The 26,143-nt window shown below is 40.6% G+C and overlaps 1 protein-coding gene across 1 annotated transcript; it reads left to right on the top strand.

The window, feature by feature from the left end:
• The first annotated feature begins 1,682 nt into the window (after positions 1-1,682).
• Positions 1,683-24,246, top strand: smad1 (SMAD family member 1). Its single transcript, XM_085409636.1, has 7 exons — positions 1,683-1,831; positions 15,278-15,836; positions 19,086-19,349; positions 19,442-19,558; positions 21,335-21,556; positions 21,780-22,036; positions 22,633-24,246. The coding sequence occupies exons 2-7, from the start codon at positions 15,437-15,439 to the stop codon at positions 22,774-22,776; spliced, it is 1,404 nt and encodes a 467-aa protein (XP_085265762.1). The 5' UTR covers positions 1,683-1,831; positions 15,278-15,436; the 3' UTR covers positions 22,777-24,246.
• Positions 24,247-26,143: the final 1,897 nt, after the last annotated feature.

Below are 26,143 nucleotides of genomic sequence, written 5' to 3'. Positions count from 1 at the left end.
ACATTAAGCTGTCTGGGAAGCTTGTAACAATGACTAATATTTTATGAGCTGAGCTGTCATGTGTAACAAAGTGGAATTGTTTCCACTTTTTGTTTCCACTCTCAGAGATATTATGAAGCAAGGTACTTTGGTTCAGGGCCCGCTTTTCACCAGAGAGCAGAGCACTAGGAAGCAGCAGTGTAAAAATCTGAAAGCGTGATATGCGAATATAAAAGTTAAATTACCTTAATTGGAATATTAGAGGTTAAATTTTGCTCTTCTAATGAGATAAAATTCGATGAAGCCCCATAGAGTCTGTAAAAACTCAGTAGGCTTTTCTCCCTAATAGGACTATAAATGTATGAGGTCTAATGAATGTGCTGCTGCCCTGTGTGTGCGTGTGTGAGGGGAATCCTCTAGCAAATAAAACAAATTTTGGGGACCCTTCCTCCTATCCCTTCTCATTATCATCATCACGATCATCCTCGCCGTCCCTTCCTCCCTCCCTTACACCCCCCACCTCCACCCACCCTCCCCGCTCGCACTGTTTTCCCAGATTTATTCACGTGCGGCTCGCTCCCGCCTCGCTCAGACATTCTGTCGCCAGCGCCGTGACGTCACCTGCGCCAGAAGCCTCCTCCGCTCTGAACGTTTCCCTCCGCCTGTCTTCAAGATAATCTAGTCCTCCTCCCTCCTCCTTACTACACTTTTTAAAATATAATGAAAAAAACAACAACAAAAATCTAAGCCCGTTTTCTGCCAGTGTTAAGTATATTTAAGCCGTCATTGTATGTTTGAGCAAATTATTACACTAATAAGCCTGTGGTCACCCTTTGGACACTTTGTGGCGTTTTTCAACTTATATTTCACATTTTCGAGGATCTCTAATAACATCTACGAGCTCTGACTGTTTAAAAAAAGACTGTTTAAAGTTTACTTATCATTCAGATAAGATATCGCGCTTTTGTCGCTTTTGTGACTTATTCAGATCTGATCAGATAATGGGTTACTTCCCCTTGGCCCTCATGGTCAATTCAGAGTCTGCGGCACAAGTATGCACAGATTGGGCTCATTCGTGTGCAAGAAACTTTCATGTCCTCTGCAGCTGCTGTCCTGCAGGAAGGCTGTGTTTTCATGTGTCATCGTGCAGTACTCAGTGGGACCCTAAAAAGCGTGCATCAGTGTCTGAGGAGGTGGAGATGGTGGCGTGTATGAGCATGTTCCTGTGCTTACTGTGCTCTTGGGACACGTTTGTTCTCCTGGCTGAACTGTGCTTATCATGTCACAGTCAAAGCGAGAGGGGAAACCGAGAGGTAGGCTTGAAGTTCAGGAGTTCACAGAGAAACCACAGAGATGTGTCACTGAAAAACAGCCTCTCGGAAATATTACTGCTATAGATAAAAGCGAGCTTTTTCAAAATACTTCCCCATTTAGTCCCGATTGATGTCTGTTGTATTGGGGGAGCCAACAGAGTGGTAAAGATTAAAGACTTATTACTTAGACGTATTACTTAGAGACTCTCTTCCCGTCTCCCAAAAACCCCGACATTTCACCTATCTTAACAGACACGTTTTGCACTAAAGAAACCTCACACCTTTGCACTAAAACCGCACCGTTTCGCTATTACATAATCCACTTCCACGCTCTCGATGAAGATGTTAGATGTGCAAAAAGTAGGTCTGCCTCTTGCCGGTGGGGCCGCATCTCGCGGCGGTGTGATACTGGCGCTCGGGAGAGTGTGAGACGGCTCCGCGACTCACTGACGCCAGGCCAAGCAGACCCACAGTCAGGCGGCGAGAGCACACAGGAGGAGCCAGCGACACAGAAGCAGAAAGCTACAGAGGAAGAAAAGGTGCGGTAAAGTTTTTCTTTCTTCACAGATTTGTAAATGAAAGCTGCCTTTAACTGTTTTATTTCGGTAACCATAGTGTGCTCGACTCTTTTTTTTTTTAAAGGAAGTAGATCCCAGCGGTTATCCGCTCATCACTGTCAGTTGGCAGCTTCAAACTTTTTTCCCCTCTTTTTGCGCACACTTTATCAGACAGCAGTGGAAATTTAGCCTCAAAGTTGTAAATGTCTTGTACACATCTTTTATAAAAGGGGGGGAAAGTGGGTAACTTAAGGAATTTAGCAGCAAAGGTTTCGCAGAAATGTTGTAGAAGCGAAGCTTTTCGTCTAAAAGCTAAACTCCCTTTAATTCCCCTTAAATCACCATAAAGAGTTCACCGGGACGAGGTCTTCCGTATTTAACTATGTAATCCATTTGCAGCTGGGAATGATGATTATTGTGCTATTTTTAAACTACCGCTTTTTCTTCTTTTTCTTTTTTTTTGCTTTGCTTTTTTTGGGTGGGGGGGGGGGGGCATGCATTATGCGGATAAACGGGTGGTCTTTCTGTGTCATATGTTGTTATTTTTCTTCATCAATTAGCTGTTTAGTCTGTAACATAAAAAACAAATGGAAGAAATGGCCACCAGTCGCCCGAGGGCTTCATCTTGTTCTGTGTAGAAATTAGTTTACGGTGACATTGAACAGAGAAGGAGCCAAGCTTCTCCTCTTGAGAAGCAAGAAATTGGGGGTTTAGCAAGTGTTCTTTTCCCCGTGATAAACGACTGAAAATGCTTGATAAACTTATCAAGACTACTCTTTAAGTTTCTGATGATCACCTAATTAATTAGCTAAATCTCTTGATTTAAAACGTTACACACTTGAAATGTATCATATTTGGATGCCACTAAACGATATATCACTCTATAATCAGTAAACACGTATTACACCTTGCCATTTGAGGCTTTAAAAAAGTATATTGTTGTAGTGTTAATGTATGCAGACTTAACGTGGCTGTTCAGCTGGTGCACTTCAGAGGACAGTGTCCCCATGTGTTTACGAATTTCTGCCTGTGTGAGTGTGCATGTGAGGGAAGATTGCAGAGGGAGGCAGAGACCTACAACAACTAGAGCTAGCTCTCTTGACATTATTGAAGATGACATATCAGATTACTCAAAGGACAGGAATTTGTCCTTGTCTGTGATCGCATTCTCAGTATGTTGTGCTTTAACTTGTATTTACGCTTTTTTTCCAGCTTAAAAATAAGCATGAAGCCTCTTGAATGTGACTGTCATTATCAGAGGCTTTTATGAGCTTGATATCTGCATCAGTGAACGCAAAGCATGATATTTTCTATCATCCATTCACTATAACAGCTGCTGGTAACTAGTAAACTGCAAGGTCTCCATACGTTGCAGGTTTTCCTTTATGAGAGACTTAAACCAATATAAACTCTTTAGTTGACAGTTTTAGATAAGCACTGTTCTTCTTGGATAAATAGAAGAAGAAACATGACAGATTTAAACCTTAAGTCTTGTGTCCCTGTGTCACTGTATGGTTGGGATAACATGTCTGCTATGTGTTGGAGCGAAGTGTCCACCCTAACACAACACAAACCCAACGCTGAGTTCCGAACATGTTTGAAATAGCACCATGAAAACCCATGTGTTTGATAGTTATGTCTGCTGTGGTAGACTGACATGTCTGGGATGCAAAGAATCTGATCCCAGTTCAGTCTCGTCAGAGTCTGAACCATCCTGACACTTTTGGTGCAGGTTTCTAGAGTTTTCTGTATCAGCATTGGAAGGATGCTGAGCAGTGGATGTGTTGGTGACTTTTAGGAGCCCCTCAGGTCAATGCCATGACTGTGATTACTTCGGGGTTTGCTCTTAGACTGTTGCGTTGATTGGTTCTAGGTCTAGCTGTTCGGCGTTAATTCTAGGGCTGCTCATTTATAAAGTCATTTCTCACGATTGCCATAGTGGCTTCATTGAACTTAAAATTATTTTTAGAGAATGACAAAAGTATTGTAAGTGGGACTGAAAGCCAAATTGTTAGTGCAGCACAATAACTCTTGTTTTAAATATAGTTTGAAGCCAAAATTGTAATTAAAATTTGATTAATTGTACATGTCCACCTAATGTTGTTTGCAACCAACTGAAGTAGTTATTAGGGAGCCTGGAAAAACGAACTCATCATATTTTACAGCAGATATGTTACTTTATGTTAGCCACAAGGTGCACAATGCAGTTATGCAAAGATATGCTGCTTTTGCAAGACTGTACAACAAGGAAAGTTTGACAGGTTAATTATATATATTTTTCATGTAAAATGTCCTGTTCTATATTTATTTATTTATTTATTGCATAAAATTGCTAAACTGGGCAGCTTTTTTTGTTTGGCCGAGAGTCCAAAGATATTTAGCTTGCAATAATATGAAACTGATAATTGTAGGACATCTGACTAAGAAACTGGAACCAGAGATATTTTAGCTCTTTCTTTTCTTTTTCTTTTTTTTTAACGACATGATTTAAATGACAAGTACTTTAAGTATTTTTCTTAGTACTAATGTTGATTTCTCAAAAGGATGTTAAAAATGACAGCTGGTCTCCTGTTTTAAAAGCGATTTGTTGGCTCATTAAAAAAAAAAAAATCCTAGCCTCGTTGTTAGAAATGGTATTCGTAAAGTAGCCTGTAGTGTATCCTTGTAGTGTCACGATTCACATAGTAATGCCCCTTGAAGGCTCTTGATGTTGAAGTACTAGCTGAAGAGACCAGATATGTGAGTGTTCTTCATATCTCTTCCTCCCCAAACACTCAGCCTGTCTTAGATCTCAGGCTTCACCATCACTCTCACTTTTTTCCTTCTGTCTCTGCATCATTCCTCCTTTCTTCCTCTCGCTTTATCTATCACTCTCTTCTTTCCTGCACTCCACGGTTTATAGCCAGTGACTCCATTGAGCGGGGGTTAATGGAGGCCCTATCCAGGACCCTGCTGATAAATAATGTAGCTTCTTTATAATGCTCCATCCCCAGGGAGGGTCCAGAGAGCATCATTACTGCCTGCTCATCCTACACAGCCCAGGCCTAAATTGATTAACAGACACTGGAGCAGTGCAAAATGATCCATGGGGCTAGTGTAGTGGCGAACAGCTCGCACCAGGTGGGTTAAAGCCTTCCCCTGTCAGTGTCGCATCATCCCACTCTGTGCTCCCATTAGCCTCAGTTTCTGTCCAGTGGGCTAACTGATGGCCATAACAAGCTACCGCTAACACAATAGTGAGAGAGCATTGCTCAGACTTGGCTATAGGTAATGTTTTTATGGAGCTGTTTAAATGATAGTATCCGTTTCCATTTTCATAGAGGAGAGAGCAACGGCCAAGGCCACTGCAGGCATCTTTCTTTAATGCCTGTGTCACAGATTAGAGATGATGCTCAAAGTTTGATGGTTACATAGAAATTTGAAGTATGGATCATGTGTGGATTGAGTTCATTTAATAATTTATTTGGTTAAAATGTGTTTGAAATATTAACCTGAATGTGAAATCCTATGACATTCTCCCCATCTGCTTGCTAAGTGATGATGTAACAATCCTATTTAATTTAATTTTTTTTTCCTGCATTGCATTAATTTGCGCTTAAAAACATTCCTGCAGCATGTTCCCAAATAAAGCCTGGTGGGTTCTCCATGTATGGCTTATTTACACAATAGTTGTAGTACAGATTATACTGTATGTTCTACTACTGTTTACACTCACCACTGCAATTTTGAATTGCAAAGTCAGGTTTGGTGTGACTTCTCCAACTGAAGTCAAACTTCAGGAGGCACTTCAGCTAAAAATTCATTTAATAATAATAATAATAATAATAATAATAATAATAATGAGATGAAGAAGAATCTGGAGATGTTCATTCTATCAGCAAAATGCCAGAGTTTTTGGATGAGATCTTTATTATAATATCAGTGACACACCTGTAAAGTTTTATTTGCACGTAGATAGGCACATGTATACTCACCAAATTACTCAACATCACCTATGTTATAGTTCCTGGTACAGTAGAGTTTTCCAGGACCACATAAAACCACACATACATGACAAAAACAATACCAGATATACTGTTGCTGCAGGTCATAAATACTTTTCAGACACTTATTTGGAAAGTTGGTTCACAGAAAGGCCGTTATGTCATACAGGCATCCTAGTCCATACATAGATATAGGAGGAGGGGTGCATTGGCGCCTTTTTGTTTTGACTGCCTCACAGAAAACTCCAAACTAGCATTGTCCAAAGAAGAAACACAGTGCCATATCAGGGCCTTTAAATAAGCATGTGGTCAGGCTAGCAGTCGGATGTTATTGACTGCCAGGGCTGGAAATATCTCAGAGACATAGCCTCCATCTGCAGCTGAATGACAGTACAGGATTGTTAGGTTTGCTCCAGATGTTACTGTACAAAGCTTTGTGGAATCCTCCATCTGAAATGCATTAAAGTTAGTCTTTGTGCAGTTAGTCCTGAGCTTGTACTAATAGCACTGGTTGTTACTGAGAGACCATCAAAGACGCTCTGTGGCTGGATATGAATCAGAATAACTTCTTATATGTCTGGGTGGTGACCCTGACAGAAATAAGATGATGCTGATGTTTACCTTTTGAACAGTGTGGGGTTTTGTTTTTTGTTTTTGACACAGCATCCTCAGCTCTCGTGTAAATGTTTTAATTTTTTTGAAAATGTGCTCAGTCAGATTTGCTTTAGACAAGGCCAGCATAGAGATATAGTGTATGTCAGCTTTTAGAGATTTTTAATTTGTATTGATAGTTATGTGAACGGATGAGGTTATGCTACAACAGCAGCAGGCAGCCAGTAACAGCAAAGGTTTTTTTTCCCATTTTTTTTATTTCAGTTTTTTTAGACCAAGAGAAATGCGTCATACATTTTAGGTTTAAAACAAGCAAGACAAGTGTCAGAAGTTTGGTCATATGTATGTTCTTTTTACTTGGTGTTTGATTAACAAAACGTGTAGGGGTGGGGGGTGGGGGGGTGTAAATTAAGAGTTGGTTTTGATTACCGTATTTTCACGACCATAAGACGCACTGTACTAAAAGACGCAGTCTCAGTTATGTGTGCCATTACTGTATTTAACACACACATAAGGCGCACTGGATTATAGGGCGCATACAAGTACCGTATGCGTATTTAAAAATAAAGCGGGAGCAAACCTGAGTTCGGTACCTTACTCACATTTCTATTACCGGTAATCGTCATCATCAACAACACACAAGCATACAAGTGTGCGTATTTAAAAATAAAGCAGGAGCAAAACAAAGTTTGGTACTCACATTTTTATCATCAATCAAACCCATCGAAGTCCTCATCCTCTGTGTCTGAATTGAACAGCTGTGCTAAATCTCCATCAAACATGCCAAGTTCACTTTCTTCACTGTCAGAGTCACTTTCCGTGCCGTGCGGCTCCTCGGAAATGATGCCGGCTTTTGCCCAGCGGTTGGAGTTCCTTTGTCAGGCCTCCCGGAATGACAGCAAGCTCACAGTTCATTTGTTTCACTAGTTTTTTCACATCGGCTGTGAGATGGGCACGCATAGAGTCACAGATTAAGAGCGATGGTGATGCGTGGAAAAAACCACCTGGTCTCATACACCTCCCTCAGCCACTCTTTCATCATTTCCTCATCCATCCAGCCCTTTTCATTTGCCTTAATGATGATTCCTGCTGGAAACTTCTCTTTAGGCAAAGTCTTTTGCTTTAAAATCACCATAGGCGGCAGTTTCTGTCCATTAGCATGGCAGCCAAGCACAACAGTAAAAGAAGACTTTTCATACCCCGTTGTGCGTATCGCTACCGTGCTGGTCCCCTTCTTCTCCACAGTGTGACTCACCGGGATGTCAAAAGTGAGCGGGACCTCGTCCATGTTTGTGATGTGGCTGGGCTGGATGTTTTTGTCGCCGATGTGTTTGCTGCAGTAGGAGCGGAAGATGGCCAGCTTTTCCTTATAATCCGCTGGAAGTTGCTGCGCTACCGTAGTCCTGGTCCGGATGGAAAAATGGCACAGTTTCATAAAACGAAAGCACCAAGACGGACCTCCTTGGAAATGTTCAATGTTCATCTCTTCAGCTAGTGAAACTGCTTTTAGCCGAATGGTGACCGTCGAAACGCTTCTCCCACTCGTTCTTTGCTCGATGATCCACCGCTCAAGTCTTTCCTCCAACTTGGGCCACCTCGCCTTATGTCCGCGGAAACTCAGCTGCGTTTTCTTGACCTGCCGGAGCTTGTTTTCTAGCTTCCTCCATTTGCGAACCATCGATTCGTTAATCTTAAATTCTCTCACGGCTGCTCGATTTCCATGTTCCTCCGCATAGCTGATGGCCTTCAGTTTAAACTGTGCTTCATAAGCGTGTCTCTTTGCCATTTTCAGGGTTGTTAAAACAACGATGTTCCACATAATGCACATATGTGCGATTGTCCGGTATATACGATCAACGCCCACACTTCACCCTTTAGCGTTCTCATGGTGTTCTCTACTACGTCCTCCTTACAACACACAGGGCGCACTGCGCTACAGGGCGCGCCGTACTTTTTGAAGAAAATCTAAGACTTTTAAGTGCGCCTTATGGTCGTGAAAATACGGTATATTCAAATATAAACTATTTATAGAAACCTTTTTTTCTTCCTTTTCCTTTTTCTCTGATTTATTTTATTTATTATATCATTTATTATATTTACCTTAAGCAAGCCACTAGTTAATGTAGGGTGCAGTCGGTGTGGATTACTTAAAAGACCCCCAGGACAGTTGATGATGTCACCTTAATCTCATTTTGTAAGCAAAACAATTATTTGAATAAGTGTTTTTTTTTTTTTTTTTTTTTTTTTTTTTTTTTAAATACTGTTATTAGTAGTAGTAAGAATTTTAGCGGAATTCCCAAGTTTTGGTAAGAATTGTACTTGTCATTAGGGCTGCACGATTTTGCATAAAATGAGAATCACGATTTTTTGGCTTAGAATTGAGATCACGATTCTCTCACGATTTTCTTTTCCAGTATAAATATTTATTGCACTTATTAACTGCACATCAACTTCGTAACAGCTGAGACTGAACATAAAAACAATAAATAAACATAAAAACAACAAATGTCTCACGTTTTGTTGTTGCCGCAAAATGTTGTACTGCTTGAAATTCCGTGTCCACCGTTGCTCGACACTGCGTGTATAGAGCAGGTAGTGCAGCAATAGAAAAATAGTTGCGGGACGGCACTGTGTAGCGTTTGTCTAGGGGTGTTGATCATTTTCCTAAATCCCTCGTTTTGCACAGTGTTGATGGGAGCCATATCTTTGGTCAGGTGATAAGTAATAGCCTCCGTAATTTCTTTGTGCCTGCGGGAGATCGACGGGTATGGGGAAGCGCTGTATAAGGTTCCCGTTATTGATGTTTGGGTGGTTGACCGGGACGGATTTTCTCCTGTCACTTTCTCGTCATCCCTGACGTGCTCTCCGTTGTTTTTTCCCTGCTAATTTTAGCATCACACGGCACAGCTTCTGTATCACATGGTATAAGGCTCCGCCCTTGTCATTTGTTGAGTAGGAAGAGTGAGCGCTTGTTTTTATGCAGATTACGTCCCGGATCAAAATGCGGTACAATCGTCGTCGTCTTTTTTTTTTTTTTTTTTTTTTTTTTTTTTTTAAATCGTTGTCATTTGGAAATGAGATTGCACATAAGTATGAATCGAGATCGCGATTTTCTAACGATTAATCGTGCAGCCCTACTTGTCATTGTATATATTTTTTTTTATTGTCATTTTAATTTCTTTTTAAAATAATTTTTTCATTTTCATGTTTGCATGCAAGGAGGGAGGGCTACTGGGGCTAGTCCTGCCAATGTTAGCCACACAGAAAACTAGTCTGACATTGACAGTGACATTTAACCTAATTTTAGTAGTATAATTTGTTTTGGGATTTTTTTTAAAGGTGGTAGTTTTATTCTGTGTGTAATTATTATCAAGGCAACATTAGCAAAGGCACAAGACCCGCAGAAAAACTTTCGATAGATGAGTATATTCAATATATTGCCCACCCCTAGCTACCAGTGTACATTAAATTATAGTCAGTTATTTGTTTGTTTTTCCTTGTTTAAAAAAACAAGTAAAATAGTAACTAGGATTATTACTAGTTATAATTTGGTGGTATTTTTCAGGGGCAGAAGTTCAGAATAGTTATGAAAATACAGGTATCCGTAGAATTTACTAAAACCTTAAATGCCAAAGCCTCCTGATGCTTGTTGTGTTAATAAAGTTGACCCCCTTGACAAAACTAAGATATTGTGAGTACACAATGCCATCCACTTTATTCAAATGTTAATTTTAATTACCTAAAAAAAATTCACACCTAGTTTTTGCTTTTATGTAACTGTAACAGTCTTGGTATTAATACGTGTTCCTCATAAATAGAAGAGTTAGTTTGCAAATGAAATTAGGGGTAACATGACAGAAATCTAATTTGACTTCAGTGAGAAGAGAGGCCACACCCAAGGATTTTCTTTTACCCCTCCTTAACTGTTTCACTACAATGAAAAGATGTTCATTGTGAAAGAGCCTGAGGGGAAAAAACGAGTCAGGGATGGTCAATTCAGGAAACATTTTTTGTTTTCCATCCTGCACCTGTGGAAAAGCCTGCAAGTCTCAGCAGAAGGAAGTGATGTCACTGTTGTTCAGGCGATGACACATAAGAAGATAAAACTCCACAGCTTGTTTCCTGTTTCTGTTAAGGTGGCGAGTCTTTTGTCAATATAAAGGTGTAGTTTTCCCACCATATGCCCCGTCCTTTCAATGATTGTAGCTTTGTATTACTTTTTAGATGAGCCAATTATATTCAAGTTAATTTTAGTTGTAACTTGCAGCTTTCCAGTCAGTGTGGTTGGCAGTAGTAAGTGTCCACGGCCTCCACAACACATGCACACAAACACACACACTTTGTAAATAGCACCTGTTCGTATCAAACGTCCCAGCCCAGATGCCAGTATGAGGTAGCTTACATAGGCAGTAGTTGTCAAAGATAGAAATCACTATTCATCCCATAATCTGAAGGGCCAGGAATAACTACAGAGCAGTCTTAATGATGTATTTGTTCCTGCTCTTAGGAAATCCAATATACTGCAGGCTTTACTGTCAGAGTGATGCACACTCGCCCACGATCGGTTACAGATAAACGCTGGTGGATTCCTGACACGCTGTTTATTTGATTCAAGGATCACATTTGAACATTCATCCTCAGCCAAACCTCAACCATAACTCTGTTTTATCTGCCTAATTGCATTCAGGCATAACTTGAAAAGAAGGTGGAACGAGGAGTGCTGAATGTGCTCTTGTTTTCCCTTTCAAAAGCCAAAATGTGTGTACCTTCTGACTACTGAATTGCTCCCGTGGGACCCCAGTGAATAGGCACATTTATACTGGGGTTCACATGCACTTCCTTTTTATTGTCCTACACATGGCCAGATTCCTGCCCAGAACCGGTGTGCAGTGTTAAAGCTTTTTTTGATTGCTCGCCTCAGCAGGTTACTCATTAGAGGTTTCCTTCCTCTGAAATCTGAAAGACAGCCTTTTAAAACTCATATTGGATTTCAGAGGTGGGACCAAGTCATTGTTTTGCAAGTCTCAAGTAAGTCTCAAGTCTTTATCCTCAAGTCTCAAGTCAAGTCTCAAGTAATGTCAGGCAAGTCAGAGTCGAGTCTCAAGTCACTGGTGTAAAAGTCCGAGTCAAGTCACAAGTCTGAAACTTTGAATTTCAAGTCCTTTCGAGTCATTCAAAAAAACGAAAAAAAGCATGTTGCAGTTATATGCTAAATGTAAATATTAGACCATGTAATTTTTAAATCTGTGTTTTTCTCAACACATGACAAAATAGTGAACTTAGAAAATATACACAAATTGTGAAATTGCACCTCTTTAAAATGCAGCTCAATTAAACCTAGCTCCAAGAATAATTTTCACCGACAGTTCTGAGATAAGCTGCATGTTATTCTTGGATGCGCTTGTAGGACTGGCTTTAAAATCGCATGACAAAAATATCATACACATTAAAAAAAAAACTGCATCACCAACGTAGCCTGGACAACATTTGCTAGTTAGATGAAGTCAGCTATCTCATCGTAGCATATTTATATGCATATTTATAATCATACGGTTCTTGGAGTGAGTGCATACACTCATGAAGTTTAGTAACTTCAGGTCACTGCAACAAGCCCAGGTACAGTTTACCGACGGATGGGTGCAGGACCTTGAAACGCACCGTGTAGAACGAAAGACCATCGTACCTATCATAAGTTTACCAGTCTCACAAACTGTCGTCATAAATACACATTCCTTAACCGTTTATTAATAGGACCTTTGAGCTCAACGGTAATTAATTAGTAGTGGAAATAATTTCTGGTAGCATCACAGAAATGTAGCAGTGACAACAATACTGTATGCTGTAATCGTACTGGACAATTAGTGATACAAAAAAACCCGTTTTATCCTGTGAATAAAAGTATGTTTTTGTCAATGTACCATAATAACAGAAGCGAAACGCAATATTGTGTCAGGACAATTCACTATTTATGCACAATAAATAAAGGAGCATAGCGCGACAATTTCTGTTCAGCGCCAGACTTGCTTGTAACCTATATCACCAATTATGTTAAGAAAAATGACGTATTAACTACTAAAAAACACTGACCTTCGTGTAAATGCTTGGAGCAGACTAACCTGTGAGCTGGAGGGTTCTGGGACGTTATATTTGGTCTTTGAATGGCTGCAATCCAGTCGCCTCTTTGTTACTTCGGAAACATGGCTCGAACAATTTCTCTTCAACGACGTAATCCGATAACAACCGATCTCTTTACCCGTCGGCTTCCCGTGGCTGTCATGCGACCGGCTATTGCAGTTAATAATACAACAGCTTCTTGACATTTTTGTGTTTCTTTTTATCGCTGTATAACTGATTTCAATTGAAAGCCTGCGTGCGCTAGTACCTCTTGCCACGAGTTCCCAGAATCCTTTGCGGTTTTACCCCTGAATGACATCACATTTTCAATCTCTATATAATATGCATGTTAAGTTTTATATTTGGGGTGAAATATCAAGTCTTTTCAAGTAAACCGGTTCAAGTCCAATTCAAGTCCCAGGTCATTGGTGTAAAAGTCCAAGTCAAGTCACAAGTCTTAGAACATTTTTTCAAGTCAAGTCTAAAGTCATAAAATTAATGACTCGAGTCTGACTCGAGTCCAAGTCATGTGACTCGAGTCCACACCTCTGTTGGATTTTATCAAGCACACACTATTTTACCTAGCAAGTTGTCTTTGCACTGTTGAATCATAAAATCTCATAGTATGTACACAATATGTTTAATCTTCTCTGAAAATTAAGCTGAGAAACAAGATGAGAATAAGAGATAAGAAAGAAAATAATTCTAAAAGCCTTGATCATATCGGTGTGAATCAATATGCTGTCATATTGCACTTCCACAGACACACAAACATTTATTTGTTTGGTTATCTAACAAGCACAGTCTCGATAGTCTCTGGGTAGGTCAGAGTAAAATATACAAATGGCCTTCAGAAAAGCAACATAATACACTAAAAACGCATGATAATAAGTTTACCTGGAAACCTGGAATTAAATAGTTTTTAATCTTTGATTTGCCAACCCCTGACTAGGGATGGGTACCGGTGTCGTTCTGACATAAACGGTAGTAACCAGACCGAAAAGCAGCGCACATTTCGGTGCTTTATTTCGGTGCTTTTTTTTTCCTGAGCTGTGATACACTTCTAGCCAATCATTTTACGTTTCCGAGGATAGTAGGCGGGCCCAGGTACGTACGTTCTGTTAGAGCAGAGCTACAGATTAAAAATGTCCAAGGCGAAGCGGTCAAAAGTCTGGCTGTACTTCACAGCAAAATATGCAAACTCAGCAGCCTGCAACAAGTGCTTTAAGCTGATACTGTGATACTGTCAAAGGAGGTAACTCCTCAAATCCGATGAAACACCTGGCGACGCATAGCGTTTTTTTTTTAAAAGCCCAGAAATGCGCCGTATTTGATAGCTTGCTGCGAGACCTCACGCCGTGCAGATCTACTGCGGGTGGGTTGCCTGTTATGCAGCATCCCCCAAAAACCCGAAGAGTAGAGTCCTGGCCCCTAGCCCTGCCAGTGTAGCAGAAATGATGAGATGATGATGGCAGCAGCAGCCGTTCTTCTCTGCGTGAGTAGCTTAATGTTGTTCGTGTGTAATTTACGTTGAGTAGACTAACCACGTTATTACATTAATGCATGTAAGGTGAACTAGCAAACATCATCATAGCTACATGCGGCTGTCTTCTTGTTTGATGGCAGATGCTCCCTTCACCCTGGCCAAAAAGGCTAAAATGACCAAAGAAAAAGTGGAAAACAGTTAAACATGAGAGGTTTTGGACAAAGTTTGTGTTTTTTCCATTGTTTAAGCACTGCTTCCAGCCAAGAGTGATACCATATATGCCCCATAGCTGCAGAAAAGGCTAACATTGTTATCTTTTTACAAAAAACAGCTGAACATGAGAGGTTTTTGGACCAATTTTGTGTTCTCCATTCTTTAAGCACCGTTTAAGCACCGGCACCGTTTCAAAAGTACCGATTTGGCACCGGTATCGGATAAAACCTAAACGATACCCATCCTTACCCCTGACTGCATTACATGATGCAGCTGTTTCTGTTGAAGTTGCACACTTTAAATAAAGTTCTTGACTAAATATGACCTTCATGTTTGTTTGGGAAAAAGTGTATTTAGTAGTCGATGAGTCTAATCACGAAAGTAATTGACATTAATTTCAAAATCTGATTTTGTTTGAAAATATTTAATATAATTTTAATATTGACAGAACTTGCTGGCTTTTACCTCTCTGATATATGGATATTCTTTAATTTCTGCTATTATTGACTGAATATAATCATTTGTTCCACAAAGATTTAGGCAGCACTATAATGTAATAAAATACCTTCTCCAGGTGTTTTGCCATATTGCACGGCTGCTTCTCTCTGTGGGATGTGCTAACTTTGCACATATAAGAAGTGTTCTCCTGTAAATGACATCAGTAATTGGTGGTAATGTGACAAGACAGGACAGGAAGCTATTGGGAGAATGTCTGGTTAGGGCTGATGATCAGAGGAGGGTGTCCTCTGTGACTCTCCAGCTCTTTTCCCAGAACCCATGACTGATATGACCAGACCAGCTGTATGGGTGAAATCATTGCTTGCTTCATTGCTTACACGAGCAGGTCTGTTAGTGCCGTTAAAGAGGAGGAGGAGATTTATGTTCATGTTTTGTAGTTGCAGCAGCTTTGTGAAACGGGCAGGCAGTGACGTGTACATCTTTTTGTGAAGGACTTTAACTTACACTTATGTAAGTTATGCTTATACTTCTTAACTCACACTTCTTTTTATTTTTTTCTAGTGACTCTGAAGAGGACCTTGTCTTGCATCTTGGAAGCCAAGGATTTTAACATAAGAAAACAAACAAATAATATTTAAATCTTTGTGTTCAGAGACTGGACAGTGTCCAACGACTGGTTGCGCTTCCTTTAGGAGTGGGGAGGAGGGCGGCTTGGCCAACATGAATGTCACTTCGCTCTTCTCCTTCACCAGCCCAGCCGTGAAACGGCTGCTGGGTTGGAAGCAGGGAGATGAGGAAGAGAAATGGGCAGAAAAGGCAGTGGATGCTCTGGTTAAGAAACTGAAAAAGAAAAAGGGAGCCATGGAGGAGCTGGAGCGGGCTCTCAGCTGCCCGGGTCAGCCCAGTAACTGTGTGACAATCCCCCGCTCACTGGATGGACGGCTGCAGGTGTCTCACAGGAAAGGCCTGCCCCACGTCATCTATTGTCGGGTGTGGCGCTGGCCTGACTTGCAGTCCCACCATGAGCTGAAAGCGCTGGAATGCTGCGAGTACCCCTTTGGCTCCAAACAGAAGGATGTGTGCATCAATCCCTACCACTACAAACGAGTGGACAGTCCAGGTGAGTGAAATCCCGAGGTAACTTGAACGGCATGCCTCTACACTGACCTTAATACCTGTTTAAGATGTGCAGACTCTTTGACAGTGTTGTTATAAATTTTACATTTCACTCTTAAAGGTACTCAAAACTCGGATACTTTGCAATTTAAGTATAGATGACGGCATGAGTCAAGGTAGAGGAATTGCTTTCATGAGAGAAAAGATTGAAAGTATAATACAAGTATTCTAACTGTAAAATGAACAAAAAATCTACACATTTTTAAATTCAAGGACACTTGGGCCTAGTGGTTTGGATTAATGGTGATTTCCTGGTTTGGTTTTCCTGGCCATCTCATATTTATCATGACAAAATAACTATTTAAAACTTTTAGGATCCTCAAGTTTCTATATTTTCCTTTCATCAGTTCCTTTAATCAGTTCTGTATATTTTTTGTATGTTGTTTTAGTTACCTTCCTGTTTTCTGACAGATTTTGTCCCTAACCAGAATATCCACACAACTTTTTATTTACATGGATGATCATAGAGAGATGACATTTTTTTAAATTATTATTATTATTATTATTATTATTATTATTAAGGAGAAGTTCAGGAGGCTGGCCACATGGAAAGCGACAGGGCACACACAATTAGATTTAACATATATATATATATATATATATATAGTAAAAAAAAAAAAACCAAAACAATAAAAATGACTTTACAAAGAATAAAAATAAAGATCTCAGGTAAAAAAAAATAAACTCAGGATAATGTCTTTTTGTACTACCCGAGTTTGAGTTATTTCCTTGCCTAGGTTTGTCCACTGCTTTGGGGTTCTACCTGCAAAAATAAGACAAATCAAACACAAACTGGCCTTTTACTAAACACAAAATGAAAGTCAGCCGACAAGATAAAAACAGCTGTCTGCATGGTGCTGTGTGGGTGTGTATGTATGTAGCAGAAAATTCCATCTGGGCAGAATGAGGGCTTTGTTTTGGGCATGCTCAGTACTGCAGGTTCTACTTTTTTTTTTTTTTTTTTTCCTCCTTTATCTTGAACACATATAGACATACAGGCAGACACACTCTCAAACTTGGACGCATGTCACAAAAATTAGAACGCACACGCACACACACGTATGACTGCAGGCAGTTTCTCCGACGATGGCTGGAACAGGAAGATACTTAGTCTCTCACAATAGGAGGAAAGAGTTATTGGCTGCCATACAGACACTTTGTTTTCACAGCGGGTGGAAGAAAGGGCTAAGGTGATTTAACCCCACAGCACCTGTCTGGCCACACGACTCCCCCCCACAACAAACACCACAACACACCCTATTTTTCCTCTATTAACCCAGCCCACCTACTCAAACACATCCTGCCAATTTCCCTTCAACCTTATACATAAAAGCACAGCTGTCTGACTGCTCCACAAATAGCCTGTAAAATAAACATTTATTTATATATTGATCCATTGGCCTATTGCAGCACATTCAGGCTACCTGCAGGAATATAGACAGCAACCCGAGTCTCATCTAAAGTTTCACCACTAGCTTTATTTATCTGCAGAGGTATTTATAGACACAAGTGGAGTGTATATCTGTGGTTTCTACTGCACCTGAACAGCCTTCAGCCAGGATATTTACCCCAAGTGATGAATTCCACAAGAACAGCTTGCTTCAAAATGTCTTTTTAGTGCAGAAACCTGAGAGTCTGGGCCAATACTGCTGGCTAAGACTTACTGCCTGGAAGCTGACATTTGAAATGCGTAGCGACATCTGTGCGCAGAATGTTGAGTCATGGAAAGTGCCAGAAACAGATTTCCTTTGTTGTGCTGGCATCAAATAACTTATTGAGTTCAGATGTATCTTTTTCTACGTGGGTAGAGCTTGATATGATGAGCACTTAAAGTAATTATCTTTCTTTGTTTTTGTTTTTTTGTTTTTTAAGATTGGGATTAATGAAGAATTTACCTCAGTGGGTAATTGTGGTGTTAGATAAATCATAACCTCGCTCCTTCTTACCTTTCTGACCTGTTAACCACCACTTGTTCTGCCCGTTCACTTCGTTCTTCTTCTTTTATCCAGCTTACTGTACCTTCCTTCCGCCTCACCACCATGGGAGGCAGAGCTTTCAGCTGCTCTGCTCCCAGGCTGTGGAACTCTCTGCCCCCAGAAATAAGAAATATTGGTTCTCTCCCCCAGTTTAAATCCCAACTCAAAACTCATCTGTTCAAATCTGCATATTCACTGTGAATCCACTGTTTGTTCATTTTATCTTGTGCTTTTATTTTATTGTTCTTATTTTGCCATTGTTTTACTAAGTGTTTTATCTTATTGTAAAGTGTCCTTGGGTGACTTGAAAGGCGCTCATAAATAAAATTTATTATCATTATTATTATTATTATTATTATTATTATCAGCAAAAAAAAAAGACAAAGCATACGTGCATTTCAACATAAATATGTTTTGGAACATCAGAAAATAAACTAAAATAATTTGCCACATGCTTGTTTAATTGTCCCAGGAATTTTGTAAGAAATAAAAAATTTTTTAGACATAAGCTACATCTACAAGTTACCTTATGAATGTTCTTACGCTACGGTTATGTTAGCCAATTGATCTTTGAGCAGTTCTGCACCAAAATGAAGCCTGTACAAAATATTTACCATTGCTTTACCTTGTACATTGTTCTTGGATCACGGTGATGGATTATTTGTAGCCGTTTGTTGCTGGGTTTCAAAAATAGTGGGTTTGATTCTTGTAAAGGAGTCTCTCTCAGGGCTCATCCCATGACTTTACCCTAGCCAATCATTGGCAAGCAGCCTGACGCCACATTTTCTGCTCAACTCGGCTCTCTTGGAACCTTGGTCGAGTAGATATTGAAAAAGCAGTCAAAGGCACTTCTAAATTTGTTTGTACGAGTAAATTGATTTGTGCATGAAAGGTTTGTAAGTACGATTTATGTACTCATTTGTGTTTACATACTGTTAGTAAATGAGGCTGAATGACTGCTGTCGCAGCTGTTTTGGCTGGCAGATTTTACATCTCCCAGTTTATATCAATATGTCATTTTCATCCACCTCTGATCTGAAGCATGGGAAAAAAAAAATCTCCTACCTTCTTTATAGATGATTAACTATGGGGGGGATTGTAATTTGCAAGAGCTTTAGTGTCACATAATACGACTTTCTAACGGGTGGAGGGAGTCCAATTTAACGCGACTCGGTATATTCTCTCTGAACACCATTTGTTTGTTTCTTCCTCTACAGTGCTGCCACCTGTCTTGGTACCAAGGAACAGCGAGTTTAATGCCAAGCATACGATGTTGCCTCGCTTTCGCAACCCCTTACAACAGAACGAGCCACACATGCCCCAAAATGCCACCTTCCCAGAATCCTTTGGTCAGGCAAACACCTTGCCTTTCCCACATTCACCTGGGAACAGTTACCCAAACTCACCTGGAAGTGGCAGCAGCGTCACCTTTCCTCATTCACCATCTAGCTCTGACCCCGGCAGTCCATTCCAGATGCCAGGTAGTAATTATTCTTCTGTTTTCTTTCTTCTCCTACACTTTTCCTCCACTTTAAAGCTCACTTGACTTTGCTCTGTCTCCTTCCTCATGCAGAGACTCCCCCTCCTGCCTACATGCCCCCAGAGGAGCAGATGAGCCAGGATTGCCCTCAGCCAATGGACACCAACCTCATGGCTCCACCATTGCCCCTGGAGAGTAACAACCGGGCAGGTAACCATGGTAGTTACTGTCTTGCTGGCGCGCGCGCGCACACACACACACACACACACACACACGTTTTGTGTGATATCTGCAAAACACTGTCTGTACCTGCTCACCTTTTTTCTTTATACCTCTTTTTTTTGGGGGGGGGGTCACATGGAAATGCACAAAGTGAGAGGAAAACTTCAGTGAGGCCACTGTTCTTTATCCTGTCAGATAAAACGGCGTGTGGGCAGGGCATGCTAGTTTACAGTAGGCTTTGTCTGTGGGTGCAAGCTCAAGGGAAGCTCAAAGCCTCAGCAAATTAAGACAGGCCTCAAAGCTGTTTTATGGGGACTATAAAAGCTTAGGCTTATGTCATCTTTGCGGCGGGTAATAACTTAAAACTTGTTAACGATAAGGTTCACTAATTGCCTCCTACTTTTAAATCTAAAATGCGGTGCAGTAATTGCTGCTATCTTGACTTTGTGTTGTATACTTTATTGTGCTAGACAGACAGCAACTGAGCACTGCATTCATAAATGCGTAACAGACTAAGCAGTGGACATGTATTGGACTCCAAAGCCCTTTGATTCAGATTTTATATCTTATAGCAGTAATCATTTCAATCAGTAATCCAAAGACCTGGATTACAGCTGTAAAGAAGTTTGATGGTAGATGATGAGAGGTTTTAAATAAACCTTCAGACTACCCAAATATAGAGGGAACAAAGGTAAATTGTAGGGATTATGCGCTACTAGTCAACTAATTGTTGCTATTGTCACTAGTCTGTACCAAATCTACTAGTTTAATCTGTTTTACATTTTAATTGATACCCAATCCTGGTCCTTATGACTCGACTCAAGATAAGTGGAAGAAAATGGATAATTTAGTGTTTTCTCATTTTAAATTTTAACTTTTAATGATGTGGTTGTCATGAATTTTCGAATAGTGTGCATCATTCATAATGCACGGCACAATGCAACACACTGGTCTAGACCACTGGTCTAAGATATCAGCTGATGTGATCAGGTGATACTCTGGGACTGAACTTGATTTTGACCCTTTTTTTAAAAAAATATTTACTGTTTAGAGTTAAACTCGTAAATGGCTGCACTCTGCAGTTATCTGCTGGTGCAAACGCTGATAAAGCTCTGACTGCTGCCGGAACTTTTGTGTCATTAAAGCTTAGAGATTCTGCCCATGCATGCTGACAGCAGAGCTGTTAAAAGTATTCCTGGCAGTTGGAGTTTGGGGATTTTTTTCCAGTTCTCTTCCACAAGCTGCATCCTGTACAGGGGAGCAGGTTTCTATTGTAGGCCAGTTCTGGGAAAAGGACAGACAAAACACACCTGCTAGCCAGTGCCACGCTACAGAGGAAGTTTGGGAGAAGTATGCGCTTAAATAAACATGATTTATTCCCCTTACAGAGAGAGGGTGAGGCCAGCTGGCACCAGCTTACCCTGAGATACCAGGCTCAGCGAGCATGCTCACGTCCCGTCTTTTGACTGTTTGCCTGCTCAATAAACCCTGGCATGCAGACCACAGTTGGCCTTGACACTTTAGAATACACTGATTTGGGTCAGAATAAATGTATGGAAATGTGCTTGTTTATTTATGGTTATAGGCAACATGGAATAATTTGAATGAAAGAAGAGTCTGAAAGAATTTGATTAAATATTTGGTTTCCTGTCATCAGCTTCTCTGCACACGACTCTTAAATGCCCCTCACAATTGTGCCTGGTGTGAGGCATGTACCGTGTACTCTACTCACTCTAGTGACTTGTTAATGTGTTTCCTGTGCAGATGTGCAGCCTGTGGCCTATGAAGAACCCAAGCACTGGTGCTCTATTGTTTACTACGAGCTCAATAATCGTGTTGGAGAGGCCTTCCAGGCTTCCTCCACCAGTGTGCTCGTCGATGGCTTCACAGATCCCTCCAACAACCGCAACCGATTCTGCCTCGGCCTGCTCTCAAACGTCAACCGCAACTCTACTATTGAGAATACCAGGAGGCACATTGGCAAAGGTACAACATGGAAAACCTGTCGGTGACCAAAATGAAGCAATTGTCGCCAGACTAGCCTAAATCAATTCATGTTGTCAGCAGGAACTGAGATGTGGCGTAAAACGCAACGACAGATTGACTAAACATTCCAGTCTGTTGATTTCAGGTTGACCACACGGATGTTTGTCTTCTTTTGATAAAAGAGACTCATCCACCCTGTTAATACTGTACTACTCTCTATTAGGCGTCCATCTGTATTACGTTGGAGGGGAGGTGTATGCAGAATGTCTGAGTGACAGCAGTATCTTCGTCCAGAGTCGTAACTGCAATTATCATCACGGCTTCCATCCCACGACTGTTTGCAAGATTCCCAGCGGCTGCAGCCTAAAGATTTTCAACAACCAGGAGTTCGCTGAGCTGCTGGCTCAGTCCGTCAACCACGGCTTTGAGGCCGTTTATGAGCTCACCAAGATGTGCACTATCCGCATGAGCTTTGTTAAGGTAGTCTGGTTTGAATTTTCCTTCTAAAAAATTAACGTTTTTGGACGATAGATGTTTAGCTGCTTTTAATCAGTTTTTACCTTTTAAAAAAGGTTTATATGGCTCAGCAGTTGTACAAACAGCTGAGCAGCCACACACACAGTATTTGTTTGATGCTGTGTAACATAATTACAGTTAAGCATGTAACTATGTGCCTGTCTCTATTTTGTGGTTACGCTGTATAATTTTACATTGTTATAAATTAAATTCTCATAAAACTACAATAAATGCACATTAATGTTTACAGATAATCTGTAATTTTAATGTCAGCTGATGGTCTTTCACAGCTGACAGGAGATTTATTATACCATGAAATTTCAGTCAAGCCACACTTAAACTGTGCCCTGTTTTTAAAACTCTGCATTGGAGGGTTTTGTTTTTTTTTTTTTTTTTTTTTTTTTTTTTTTTTTTTAAAGGCACTTTTTTAAGCTGAAAATTAATTTAAAGTGGTAAAATATCTGGAATGAGACAGTCCAAAAATAATTAGCATTTTCCATTTTCTTTTAAATCACCACCAAATTGTAAGAAAATAAAACCCGTGTTTTTGTGCTTTTCAGGGCTGGGGTGCAGAGTACCACCGCCAAGATGTGACCAGCACACCCTGCTGGATTGAGATTCACCTGCACGGCCCCCTGCAGTGGTTGGATAAGGTGCTGACTCAGATGGGCTCCCCTCACAACCCCATATCCTCCGTCTCCTAGGCTTCACTGTGCTCGGCACTGTGGCTGTGCATATCCCAGCATTTTGATTTAAGTAGCAGGAACAGGGGTTAGCTGGTGCCAGACTGGTTTGTGTTTTTGTCAGACTGAAGTTTTGACTGAAACACAAACTGATCCGGGACTTTGAGGTTAGGCGGGTTGTTAAATGGGTTTGTTCTCTACTTGAAGGATGTCTGAATTGGGCACATTTACAGACTGGGAGAGGAGTTAGCAAGGTGAGCGTGATGCAACTGGAAGATACTTGATCTCTGTGACCAACTGTAATAATTAGACCATCATACTCATATTGATGCAAGTATCCTCTTTGATCTTGCTCCCGCAACATTTTTTTTTCCATCTTTCTACTATTCTGACTCATAACTAGTTTGCATCTAATTCTTCCCTCGGAAATCCTGATATACACATGTAGTCACAATAATTATGGGACATTCCAGGTCACCGAAATGCAGTTGGTTTCTGTTTTCTGTCCAACTGCAGTCAGGTTGGCATGAAATGTGCTTCTGAAATGTAAACTGTTAGCAGGAAAATTTTCATCTCCCGATATGTAAAGAAGTGTGCCGGGTTGTCAAAATGTTTCTTAGATTATAATAAGTGAGAGCAGTTAAAGTTATCTGTATAACAGCAACATAAAATCCACTATTACAAGTAGAAGAATAATATGAGGGCAAAATTTAGGGCCATTTGAGCATTTAGTGTAGGATTTAGTGTGGTGCATGGCACTCAAAGGGCATTTCAGACATAAACAGTTTAAAGTGTTGCTCATCTTGTGTTTCAAATGAATTTTAAGAGGAAAAAACGGATAGTGTTTAGATATATTCACTATTAGATTATGTGCTGTGCAGTCTGGTTTTCAAAGCCTAGTTTGGTTAGTGTAGTGTTACACATTTAAGACTGGTAGCTGAACATGAAATGAAGCGGAGGCAAACACAAGTACAGTGTAGTTTGTCCCCTGCTGTATTCTCTGCAGCTGAATCTGATGTGTCATGCAGAGTCGAGTCGCATTGAGGACATTAATATTTCAGTGACTGCGCCTCATCATCTTATTACATTGAGCAAAACGTGTTAAATGACTGTTATGGGAAAAAGTTGAGTATTCAGATTTTAATCATGACTGAGAAAAAGGGTGTCAGCTACTGACTTCCCCAAATCATTTTCTTTTAATAAAATGCAGATTTTTGCCATTCAGTTATTTTTATGCTTTGAGCAATCCTGTTTGCTGTAAAACTATTGTACTCTTTACATTCTTTTTGTATTTTTTGAACATTTTTAGTTTTGTTTGCACTTTCACATGTTGCCTCTTTGTTTTGGTTTTATTTTGTTTTCGCTTCCTCTGTCTGGTTTGCTCAGTAAAAACTCCCAGAAAAGCAGTTTTATTCCATGAATATCAAGTCTCTACTGGAAGAGTCAATAAATTTGTTTCATTACTTGCAATATTTCTGTCTCTTTCATGACCACTGTCTTTGCATGTTTGTCTTTGTGTGACTTGGTTTAATTACAGGCCACCCATGCTAAGAAAATATGCATCATGTATTGTTGGGGACTTTCTGTGTGCGTGTGTGTGTTCAAGGTTCTTTATTTGTCACATGGATAGTTATACAAGTATAACACACAGTGAAATGTAGCCTGACATGCTCCTCGACATGTGCAAAAATGGGGGGGGTAGAGGAAGATAGATAGATAGATAGACACACACACTGGGTGAATGTGCAGTAGTAGCAGCAAGCAGGTGAATTCTGTACATTAATATTAATAGACATCTGACTATTTTACAGGATAGACAATATAAACATATTTAAAATTAAAGGAATTTGGAATGTACATTGTGCCTGGGTTTAGAGTGTCTGGAAGAGTCCTGACTCAGTCAATTATAGATGATGTGAGAGGGCGGGTGTGTGTTTAGGGCCCAGATGGCTTGGGGATAGAAGCTCCTCTTGAGTCTCTCTGTCCTTGCCCGGAAGATGCGGAACCTTCTACCAGATTGCAGAAGTTGGAACAGTTTGTTGCCAGGATGGGACGGGTCCTTCAGTAGCTGCGCTGCTCTAGTCCGGCATCTCCTGGTGTAGGTGTCCTGAAGCGGGGGGAGAGCAATCCTGCAGCAGCGTTCTGCTGTACGGATCACTCTCTGGAGAGCTTTTTGGTCCTTCACACAGCTGTTCCCAAACCACGATGTCATGTTCTGTGTGAGGATGCTCTACACAGCGCCTGTATAGAAAATCCTGAGGATCTTTGGAGAGACCCTGAGCTTCCTCAGTTGTCGTAGGTGATACAGGCGCTGCCTAGCCTTTTTGGTCTGGACCTGAATGTGGGCAGCCCATGTCAGGTCTGAGGAGATGTGGACACCAAGATACTTGAAGGACTGCACCCTCTCCACTGGAGCTCCATTGATGATAATGGGCTTGTAGTCTCTGTGCTGACCCCTTCTGAAGTCCACCACCAGCTCCTTGGTCTTGCCGACGTTCAGCTGGAGGTGGTTGTCCTGGCACCATGATGCCAGATTCTTCACTTCATCCTGTACTTCACACAAGTACACCGTGCGCCTGTACTTGTGTAGGGACATAAATTGTTGCACCCAGTCAGATTCTGGGGACAAACGGCAATTCCCCTCATTAATTAGGTTTTTAATGAGTAGACTTGGTTTAAGGTAAGAGTCAAGTGGGAAATGAATGCAAGTCACTGTAATGCCCCTGAAGTGATGGAAGAGCTCCTCCTGTGTTTGTATGTATATTTGGAAGTAGACCTTCAATTAGAAACGCACAATTACAAGAGCATGTCAAAGCCAACTGCACCAGTGTTAAGCATAATTGCATTTTCAAGTAAATTGCATGGAAATGCATAAAATACCCCCCCCACCACACACAAACACACTTTTTTTTTTTTTTTTAAGACATGTTGTGATGGCACTGTAACAACCTTCAAAGGTCTTCTGGAAGTTGGTGAGTGGATGGTTTGAGTGTAGCAGTTTCATTTGACTTTGTGATGTGGGTGGCATGGTTGCAGTGTGGTTAGTGCTGCCGCCTCCCACAAGGCTGCATGTTTCCCGTAGGCTGCTCAGACGAGCATGTCAGGTGGAATAATCCCAGTGTTTTACTAGCCTGACTGTCTCAGGCCTGCAGTGTACTCAGAATAAAAGTGAGTCTCTTCCTCATGTGATTGACATACAGCATACATACAACACTGTTTACAAAACTGAATTTAAAGCACCACAACATACAGGCCATAAATGGCATTGTATAAATTATTATTGCTATATTTGAGCCAAACAGGAAAACTTGTTTTACTGTAGACCTCAAAAAACAGCAGGGATAAAATAATAGTTGTTTGTTTATTATAAGATATATTTTTATAGATT

This window comes from Rhamphochromis longiceps, linkage group LG6, assembly GCF_057381845.1.
Source record: "Rhamphochromis longiceps isolate RC_006_pf linkage group LG6, R_longiceps_female_GT1.1, whole genome shotgun sequence".
Classification (NCBI taxonomy): Eukaryota; Metazoa; Chordata; class Actinopteri; order Cichliformes; family Cichlidae; genus Rhamphochromis; species Rhamphochromis longiceps.
This window is presented reverse-complemented; position numbering and strand designations above follow the sequence as displayed.

What these genes read in the sequence shown, in the direction of transcription:
- smad1 (XM_085409636.1), top strand. Translation starts at nt 15,437, where the DNA reads ATGAATGTCACTTCGCTCTTCTCCTTCACCAGCCCAGCCGTGAAACGG. An exon ending in CAAACGAGTGGACAGTCCAG is followed by an intron (nt 15,837 to 19,085) that starts GTGAGTGAAATC and finishes CTTCCTCTACAG; the next exon opens with TGCTGCCACCTGTCTTGGTA. An exon ending in CAGGAGGCACATTGGCAAAG is followed by an intron (nt 21,557 to 21,779) that starts GTACAACATGGA and finishes ACTCTCTATTAG; the next exon opens with GCGTCCATCTGTATTACGTT.